A 10,977-nucleotide genomic window follows, 5' to 3' on the forward strand; every position below is an offset into this window, starting at 1 on the left:
GCACTCGACGTTACGCTGCATGAATTTTTCAATTAGCCTACATTAGGAACAGTTCATTTTGTTATGGTATGAACTTTAATCCTAGGAAAGGCAAAAATAAATTAATTAATTAAGACCTTTGTAATGAAATCCAAGACTTTGTATACCAAATTTAAGGCTATTAAGGCCTTTATTTCATTCATCTTCTTGTCGGCTTAGTCCCTTTATTAATCCGGGGTCGCCACAGTGGAATGAACCGCCAACTTATCCAGCAAGTTTTTACACAGCGGATGCCCTTCCAGCCGCAACCCATCTCTGGGAAACATCCACACACACACTCATAAACTACAGACAATTTAGCCTACCCAATTCACCTGTACCGCATGTCTTTGGACTGTGGGGGAAACCAGAGCACCCGGAGGAAACCCGTGCAAAGGCAGGGAGAACATGCAAACTCCACACAGAAACGCCAACTGAGCCGAGGTTTAACCCAGCGACCTTCTTGCAGTGAGGCGACAGCACTACCTACTGCGCCACTGCCTCGCCAGGCCTTACTTTGAGATGATCAAATTTAAGACTTTTTCCAATGCTTTTGAGACCCCGCGGGTACTCTGAAGTGAAACACAATGATCTTCAAAAAGACAGAAGCATTCCTGTGGAATGACCCATAAATAAATACACATTTTGTAAGATGAGTACGGTTTAGTTTATGCTCAAGTTCACTGTAAATCCATTCATCCATCAAACACCCACTCTGCTTTAAGAAGTGAAAACATTTGAGATATTTTCTGCACGAAACGTCACCTCTGTTCTTTCTTATCTCCACCACAGAAACATTGGTCTTTTTTCAACAGTCCTCTTCCTGTAGTGTGCGTTATCCTGTAACTATAAAAAGCTTTGGTTGATGTATAGTAGTATCTAAAGCAATTCTGAATCTTTCTGACAAAATGTCTGCTCTTCTTTTTTCCAAAACAGCTCTGACTCAGTGTGACTGCTCGGAAAGTGCTGACAGCAGTGAAGAGAGCTGCTGCTAATGAAATCCAGGCCATTGCCTCATAGACTCAAACCTGGAGCAGATCCAGAGTCGGAGTGAGCGAGAGGCGAGAGAGGAAAGCTGTTCATTTAACAACACACCACGCATCTGGCTTAGTCCTAATCAACTACCTGAAAACTAAACTCAGTTCACTCTGCAGCCATATTAATAATCAATACATTAATTGTTGCTAGATGGGATACAGCTGCGGCAGGAAGTTAATGAGAATTATTTATACTTTTGTATTATTTTGATTTGGGGGACGTTCTGGGGGCGGGGTTTGCGTGACGTGCCGCAAGCCACTAGCCCGACAAGGAAAACGTGACATGATTTTTGGCCTCACTACTCATCCTCCCGGGCGATTGGCCCGGTTCGATAAAAGCCCTGACTCGCACTGGCCCGACTGTGGAAATGTGGCTAATGGATGTCAATGGGAAACTTTGGGATGTCCTAGAGACCCAGGGGTGCAACATTTACCCCCTTGTGTCGAATGTTCTTACTCAAGCCTGGTTTATACTTCTGCATCAAGTGACCGGCGTGACCCACAGCGCATGCAACGCGTGTAGCTGTGCATTTATACTTCTGCTGCTGTCTCTGTTGGTCTGCATTAACACTTCCAAAACGCTAGTGGGCAGTGAGGTGTAAATCTTCCTCTGTGTCGAGTTTCTTCGCTGGTGTTTTGCTTTTCTGAACACTTCCTGGTTGTACAAGTGAGTCAAACTCGCTCATTTTGAGGCAGGAACCGGCGGACGTGCAACAGCTTTAACTATGAGGTAAACAAAACAAAACTTTCCATCCGGAGCTCCTTCACGGGACTCCACACTTGTAAACAATCGCTCGCGCCATTCGCGCGGCTCTCGGTCCCGCCCAGACTCATCAGTGCTTCCAAGCTGACCAATCACAGAGCTTACGCTACGCGTTGTTGCGACGTGTAGTTAAATTTTTTGAGAGGTGCACATCAGTGACGCCGACGGCCACGGCGAAGGGCTATGTGTCAGCGCTGTAGCATACACCGGCGTTTGACGCAGAAGCATAAATCAGCCTTCAGGCTGCAACCCTTTCGAGATGTTGGGAATCCTATATTTCTTTGAAACCCACTCTTGGCGCTATGATGTGTCAAAGTTTGTCCCCATGTTATGTCACTGGGCCAAAAAAAAACCCAGACCCCTTATAAAAGTCATAGCACACCATTCCCGATGAAACCGCATGAGTTGACCCTATTTTCAAAGGTCTGGGGCGAAAACTGCGGGACAAGTTACGAGCCAAAAAAAACGCACAGAAGAAGAAAAAAAATGTAATGACCACAGAGAGTCGGGACCTCGGTTTAACGTCTCATCCGAAAGATGGCGCCCACTGACTACTGTCCTCTTCACTATACTGGGGCATTAGGACTCACACAGACCACATGTTGAGCGCCCCCTGCTGGCCTCTCTAACACCACTTCCGGCAGCAACCTAGCCTATGTGGTCTCCCATCCAGGCACTGACCAGGCTCAGCCCTGCTTAGCTTCAGTGAGTAACCACTCTTGGGCTGCAGGGTGATATGGCTGTGGCCAACACTAATAGGACCGAAACAAGTTCTAGCAAGTAACACACACCAATTTCAGCTGTTTTGTGTACATTATATCTTACATACGGGCGGTGATCAGTTGTCTTAATCCTAATATTTTCAAAATAACACCCACTTCATTTCTAGCATTGTCCTTATTCAATAGCGCAGCGGTGGAGTCAGGGCCGGCGCGTCCATAGAGGCGACCTGGCGGCCACCTAGGGCGGCAGTATAGAGAGGGTGGCGTCCACGACACCTCCCTTACCACCCGCCCTCAGTTATGTCCGTCACACCTCCCTTACCACCCGCGTCCTCAGATATATTCGCGCATAGGCGACAGAATAGAGAGAGCAGCATCGACGACACCTCCCTCCCTCAGCACCCGCGCGTCCTCAGTTATATCCGCGCATAGGGCGGCAGAATAAAGGTCCGCGACACCCGCGCATCCTCAGTTATTTCCGGGCAAAGGGCGGCAGAATAGAGAGAGCAGCGTCGACGACACATCCCTCCCTCAGCACCCGCGCGTCATCAGTTATATCCGTGCATAGGGCGGCAGAAAAGAGGTCCGCGACACCTCACTTCATTTTCATAACCGGTCACTTTCATTTTCACACATTGGGGTTGAGGGCGGCGTGATCGTCCTCTGCCTAGAGCGGCAGTTCAGCTTGCTCCGGCCCTGGGTGGAGTTTTATTAATTTCATGATCATTCGGTTATGAAGTTTTTCCAAATTTTGAAGGACTCCAACATTTAAAATACCTAACTGGGAATTACGATATTAAACCGTTTAAAATGTACCGCGGATCCCTAGAACTTAATATGACTTTAATGCACATTTGACTAGTTTAATTTCGCGTGAACACTACACTGGGACGTCTCGTCTTTGACCTGCATGCATACCTTACCTGCACACACTATAAACAGCATCACATGGCTCACCAAAGCAGAAGGCATCGAGCGTTTGGGATAACGTAATAAGTGATGGATAAAGAAGCCAGCATCAGAGAACAAAAGGCAGAGTAGAGGACTAAACATCCCACAAGCAGGAAACCACATCACAAATCTACTCAATATCCATCACACACACACACACACACACAAAAAGCAGGCCTGTTCCTCAAGAGTGGACGGGGGTGTGTTTATCCAGCTGGACTCAATGGACAATCACACACACACAGACTCAGATTTGAAAGTGAAAACGGTACTATCTTTCTACTAGGTATGATGAAAGATCTCAGGATGAGCGTTGACTGGGCGGATTGCCGGGCTATGGGGAATTTCTGTGGAATATCTGTAACACATGAGAGTGAGATCAGCAGAAATTCCTCTCTGGGACAGGCCCACGGCGGTGGATTTGAGGCGTAATGCAGCTCAGGAACTGACGCTCGGCTCTGCCTCTGTTGTCAAATCTCTTCCTGCAATTGTTGGAAAACAATCTGGGATGAAACGGAGGGGGAGGGAAGTTCCCAATGAGGTAAACCTCGGCTTTTTTAGAAAACCAATAACAGCATGTAATGAGATTACATAGAGGGAATTTTGGGAGACGAAGCCATGCCAACTTTAATAAAAACAATCAGCACTTTGTGAACTTCAGTGTTGGGTATAATTAGTTGCAAAGCAACTCATTCATTCTTAGTCCCTTTATTCATCAGGGGTCGCCACAGCGGATGAACCGCCAACTTATCCAGCATGTTTTACGAAGCGGATGCCCTTGCAGCAGCAAGCCAGCACTGAGAAACACCCATACACATTCACTACAGCCAATTTAGTACATCAATTCCCCTAAAGCGCATGCGTTTGAACCAACCCAAGCTCATTCTGAAAACGTAGCCCTGCGGATGTTTCTGGAGACTGCGATTTACGTGGCTGGAGGTACGTATGGTTTCAAGTGAACGCTACTGGGCGGTGTGACGCCGCTCCTCTTCTTGCTCCCCGGCTGATAGCTCACCTACGTGTGGAGTGCTTTCCCGCAGCAACCAGTTTGTCCGGTTAGCTCGTCGTGAACATTGGCGAAGTGGAGACCCGGAGGGGAGCCATCCACGACGATGGCGATGACCGGATTCAAGTCCGGGAAAGAGCAGTTCCAGAAATCAGGTAAGACAAAAACAGAATCCAAAAAATGAAGCAAACGAGTGAGAGTGTGGGCGAGAGTGTGTTGAAATCGGAAAACGTGGTCAAAATCAGACGAGGGCTTTTCTTTTTCTGGACGGCTTTTGTGAATCGTCGCTTGGGTTTAGGGAAGGAGGAGGAGGGTGGGTCGGCTGATTGGCCGGCTGCCCAGTCAATCATTCAGTCAGTCGGACAGACGGTCGCTCGACAGCAGCCTCCATCAGCTTTACGCGAGAACAGCATGGGTGTGAACGGCACTCGCGAGGCGTTCGAAATGACTTGCGAAAACAAAAATTGCACAAATACGTACCTCCCTGGACAAATTTCGCGGTCTCCAGAAACGTCCGCAAGGCTAAGCTTCCAGAATGAGCCTGGGTTGATTTAGACAGTGGGGAAAACCGGAGCCCCCGAAGGAAACCCACACCAACATGGTGAGAACATGCAAACTCCACACAGATACACCAACTGGCCAAAGAGGTGTTGGTTGTGGTGTTGGGGGGGGGCTGGGCGGTGGGGTTCTTAGGACGATTCTATGGGCCCGCACATTTTGGGGGTCCCTATAGACATTACCAAGGGACCACGAGCCAATAGGCTAATCATATTCACCTTTACTTTACATTTACAGAATCGTGAGAAAGAATCGTGATCTTGATTTTAAGCAAAAAAAAAAAATCCTGATCAACTTTTTTTTTTGCCAGAATCAAGTGGCCCTACTCCAGAGTGCATAAACAGCCTGCTAAACACTCACTACCAACACAAAACCAGCTAAAATAAAAAAAGACGCACACAGACAACTGATAGAGTCGTTTAATCTCTATGTAGCTAGTTTAGACACCATTTTAAGCAAAACCACCATCATTGCCACTAGATGTCTAATAACTAAATTAGTTTCTCGAACCCCAACAAACACCATTAGCTATTCCTGCATTGCCTGGAGATTTCTAAAACAAACATCAGAGCAAAGTAATGCGCAGCATAAACAAATCAAAGCGAGTTTACCATTGAATAAAGTGATTTTGTTTTGCTTTCGTAAGTTCTGTGTTTTATTGAGACGCTATATTGTTTATTCAGCCTAAGATGAAGCGAGCAGCTGCTGAAATGGACGTCCTAAAAACAAGATACCTCTGTAATCGAGGTGGCTATAAATTCCAGAAACGGCGATTTTAAAGCCAGCACTCAGCACTTGAATGGAAACAGACACGCTCCACTTGGACCCAACGGCGAATATTTATCTAGCGCTCACACAATGCCAAGCTAAACACCGACAATGGAAAACTGAGATTGCAGCAGAGGAAAAAGCCGCCCGTTTGCAGCACTAATGTGTGAAATGAGGATTTCTGCCCTGCAAGATAAACTTTGCATCACAGGAAGATGAAAATGTGTACACTTACTTCACTATAGAGAGAGAGAGAGAGAGAGTTTTACATTTAATGCTATTACAGCGATTCCATGCAAATGTCAACCTGAACCAAAACAGCGACACCCTTTCTCGTTTTTTTGTGTCGGCTTGTGTTGTACAGTAGTGTAAAAATACTCCAATGTCTCTGTCGATGTTTTCAAGCAATTATATTTGACTCAGCAAAGTCACACAAGTGCTAATTTGACATCCGTCACATCCATAAGCAAGCTTTTTCATGTTTGTTCTGTAGAGAGCAGGGGTCGGTTCTTCGTACCTCGCTTAAATGATCTAAGATGATTTGGCAGATCCTGGATCTGTTAATCTTGATAACTGATCTCTGGCTAATTTGGTTCTTCAAACAAGTTCGCGAATCAGATTAGAATGTCTGGATGAACTGATCTGAGATCGCTGCGTGTGTTGTGAAGGACAGATCTATCCATCCTCGAAATCATGATCAGCAATGCAACGATTGGCTGACGGCACAGCAGCGTGATGACATCATCTGATTAATATTCAATTATCCATGTGAGCAAAATTACATCAAATTAGCAGTAAACGGTTTGTTAAATACGACACGCAATAACCTTCCACATTTGTTGTGAGCTGCAGGCTTTACACTTTCATGTGTCAAGTGTATCATCATGTATTTCAACGCAAAGCAATGTATTTAGTTCCACATTTAGAAAAGATTTTCTTTATTATAGTAGCCGTTTTTTTAATCGGTGTAAAGAATAACTGGTTGTTTACAAAAGCATTTTGATATTGGTAAAGGCGTCTGCAACTTTTGTGAAGCATCAAAACACCGGCATATTACTGTCAAAACATGTTTATGACTGCTGAAATGTATAATTGCTTTAAAAAAAAGTGACATATTATATATTTATTTATATATATGTATGTAAGTATATATATATATATATATATATATATATATATATATATATATATATATATAAAACAAGCTATAAAATAATTATGTTTTAATAATTATCATGTTTTAAGCTAACATGACACAAGAACTCAAACCAAAATAGTTACAAAGACAAATTATTAAACTTACTGACAGCATAAAATACAACTATACGAGTTCAAATCAGTGTGTTTATGCTGTATATACACACTACCGGTCTAAAAGTTTGGAATTTGTATGATTTATTTACGTTTTGAAACTCAATTCTGCTCAATAAGGCTTCATGCGTTTGATCAGAAACACCGTACACAATCTGGAACTATTATAACAATTAAAAATATATGTTTTCTCAATGAATGTGGTTTCAATTTTAATTTATTCCCGTGCTTTAATGCTGAATTTGCATATTCATCATTAGTGCAGTCTTCACCGTCACATGATCCTTCAGGAATCAGTGATATATGATGACATATGCTATTATCGCAACAAAATCATTAATAATTCACACAATTATCAGTGCTCAACTTTTTCTATTGTGGAAAATGTGATTCATTTGACTTTTAGTATTATTTAATATTAAAAAAATTAAAAGCAATAGCTTTTTTTAGCATTTTTGAACAATTAAGTGTCTTGATCTGCCTAAAAAGAAACATTTAAAAAACATTTATAATTAATATAAGTATTATTGTCAGGAAAACTGAAACAATACTATTCAAAAGCTCAATTTAACATTGATTTACTATTATGCACCACATTAAGTTATTCAAAAGTTGCAAATAAAAGCTATTATTATTAACTTTATGTTGTTTTAACCAAATTAAACTATTATATTATAATAATCACCATGATTATAATGATTTCCGAGGGATTGTGTGACATTTAAGACTAACTACTCTTGCTTTAACCTACAATTAATTAAATTTTAACTACATTTGATTTTAAAAAACAGTCATTTATTATTGCATTTCACACTTTATACTGTAGTTTTATCAAATAAATTACCAAATAAATAAATAAGCAAGCTTATTATGAAACATTTTAAAAATACAAATGTTTGACAGGTAGTGTAACGTTATGTCTTGTTTGTTTATATTTTAATTCTGACTAAAAACAATGAGCCGTTCTCAGTTTAACACTTACAATCAAACAAAACACATACATGTCAAATGAGTATGCGTTTAATAACAGTTCTCACCTAAATCTGGGCGAATCCTTCAGACATTCCTCGAAATCCACAGTGATCTTCATTTTTTCGCCTGATTAGGTTTATAAACACAGATTAAGAGCTAGCAGGCTAACATTAGCAGCAGTAAAAACACACAAACAGCTCAAAGTTCAGCTCGGATCAGTCCTGAATCCCAAATAAACTCCACATATGAGCGATGAAGTCGGGGTGTGTTTGTGTCAGATCGCCCGCGAAATGTGATTAAAAGCTGTATTTCCTCCAGCATTAGCGAGTTGAGGAGTGAGTGAGACTCAAGACGGGCAGTGTCTCAAAAGCCGAGTGCGCTCACTATCTGGACTGCATCACTGGCCAAAAGTTTCGTCCTGAAGGAAAAGGAATGTGATGTTTGAGCAGAACGCAAACTGTCGTGCTGGGACTTCATATGGTGGGCGGGGCTTGTCAACCGATTTTAACTTTTCACGTCATCGGATTCGCTGACGCATAGAAGGCAGGACTTTTTATTGGATGAAGTCTAGAGGGGATACAGCTGCGGATATTCAAGTCAATATAGCATAATTAATATGACACAGTACAACAATAATTAATAATTTACAAATCATTAATATTTTAACATTACTTTAGTTGTAGTGTTAGACACCAAAAATATTCAATGAGTAATTTAATAAATAATATGATGAATAATATGATTACTGTTTACATTATCGGGGTCGACGTTCATTCATTCATTCATTTTCCTTTCGGCTTAGTCCCTCTATTATTATCAGGGGTCGCCACAGCGGAATGAACCACCAACTTTTCCAGCATATGTTTTACACAGCGGATGCCCTTCCGGCTACAACCCATCGCTGGGTGGGAAACACCCGTTCATACTCGGGTAGACACTAATGAACTACAATTAATGGATAATTTAATAAATAATAGGAATAATTCTCTGTGTAATGACTGGTTTTATATTACTAAGAGCGTGGGTTTAGGGTTGGGGTAGACATTAATACAATACAGTTAAGGATACTTACTAAATAATATAAATTACTTGCGTTAACTTTCCAACCACAGCTGTATCCCTTCTAGAAACAATTGCTACAGTGAAAAAAAAATTATTCAAAGATGATTCCTTGGATTTACTAAATTTTTTTACGTTAAGAGGTTGTAAACAATTCATTTGTGTTGGATTTAAACAAAAAAATTAAGTTGAACATTATTAAACTTAATTTGTTTGTTTAAATTCAACACAAATAAATTGTTTGCAACAGTTCTGCGTGCAACACTTTTTTCAGTGTTTTTTCTTATAAGAAAGTCTGAATTATAACAGCGTCACTTTTTTGCCTATTTCATTAATATAAACACTGATCTATAATTGAGTACTTTATTAATAGGTTAGTGATTATGACTGATTTGTAGTCTATTGATCATTTATTTATGTATAGTTGAAGTCAAAATTATTCGCCCCCCTTTCAATTTTTTTTTCTGTTGTTAAATATTTCCCAAATGATGTTTAACAGAGCAAGGAAATTTTCACAGTATGTCTGATAATATTTTTTCTTCTGGAGAAAGTCTTATTTGCTTTATTTAGGCTAGAATAAAATCAGTTTTTAATTTTTTAAACATCATTTTAAGGTCAATATTATTAGCCCCTTTAAGCTATATATTTTCCTGATAAACTACAGAACAAACCATCATTATACAATAACTTGCCTAATTACCCTAGTGAAGCCTTTGAATGTCACTTTAAGCTGTATAGAAGTGTCTTGAAGAATATTATTTACTGTCATCATGGCAAAGAGAAAATAAATCAGTTAATAGAGATGAGTTATTAAAGCTAAATGATTATAAATGTTGAAGAAATCTGCTCTCTGTTAAACAGAAATTGGGGAAAAAATTAAACAGGGGGGCTAATAATTCTGACTGTTGTTGCGTTAGCCTATTCAGTTTGTATATTACTCTCAGTAATGTTATTGAATAATATGCGATCATAATAAATCAGTTTATATGATTTATTTACGTGTTTGTGGAGAAATATTATGTCTTTTAGTAGGCCGAGATAAGTTTTATATATGCATTTAATAGATATACTTTTAAAGATATGTTTAAGTTTTTTTTTTTTTACCAAACAAGTGCAATTAGATTTGCACCGTGAGCTATGAATAAAAGGTTAAACATTTATTATTATTTGTTTTTATCCCAAAATCATTCTGATGGTTTTATACAAACCTCTGTGCAGATTATTCAGTTTTTGTATTAATTTCAGTATGCTATTAAATATTATGCGTTATTTATAAGTGGTTTATTTATTGATTTCTCTACAATAGAGTTTGTGAAGTAATAGGATAGGATTAGATTATTAGCATCTCCGTTTAAAACAAACAAATTTGTTAAATTGTTTTCTTTTTGAATGGATATCTTCCCAAAAAATGAAAACTGCCATCATTTACTCAACCTTTACTTGTTCCAAGCCGGTTTGTCTTTTTTCCTTCTGTGGAAAACAAAAGAAGATATTTTGAAGAAAGCTGGAAACCGGTAACTATTGACTTACATTGACATAGTATTTGTTTTTCTTTCTGTGCAAGTTAATTACAGGTAGACTAGCTGATGTAAAATTAAAATAAAATAATAATAATTATTATTATTATTATAATAATGAATTAAGGAAACATGGACTTTCGCCGTTTCTTTGCCTACATTCATTTAAAATTTGGGTCGGGTGTAATAGTACACTACCTTTTTTAGGACTACACCACAGCTCCCAGCCCTATATATGCTGTCTTTTAAACATCTAAATGTTAAATGCTCGATTTGTAAAAAAAAAAAAAATTTG

General features: G+C 39.9%; 1 protein-coding gene across 8 annotated transcripts in view; it reads right to left on the reverse strand.

The window, feature by feature from the left end:
• The window catches only part of acap2b (ArfGAP with coiled-coil, ankyrin repeat and PH domains 2b), a 65,450-nt gene extending 56,865 nt beyond the window's left edge, over positions 1-8,585 (reverse strand). For 7 of the 8 annotated variants that reach the window (XR_015520980.1, XM_087302122.1, XM_087302124.1 and 4 more), the window contains exon 1: positions 8,172-8,585. Coding sequence is in view for 7 of the 8 variants with exons in the window: in XM_087302122.1 (XP_087158248.1) it covers positions 8,172-8,224 (53 nt within the window). In the remaining variant the exon portion in view is untranslated. 8 annotated transcript variants of the gene reach the window in all.
• Between the last annotated feature and the right edge of the window lie 2,392 nt (positions 8,586-10,977).

This window comes from Danio rerio, chromosome 22 (genome assembly GCF_052040795.2).
Source record: "Danio rerio strain M-AB ecotype USA chromosome 22, GRCz13ab, whole genome shotgun sequence".
Lineage (NCBI taxonomy): Eukaryota > Metazoa > Chordata > Actinopteri > Cypriniformes > Danionidae > Danio > Danio rerio.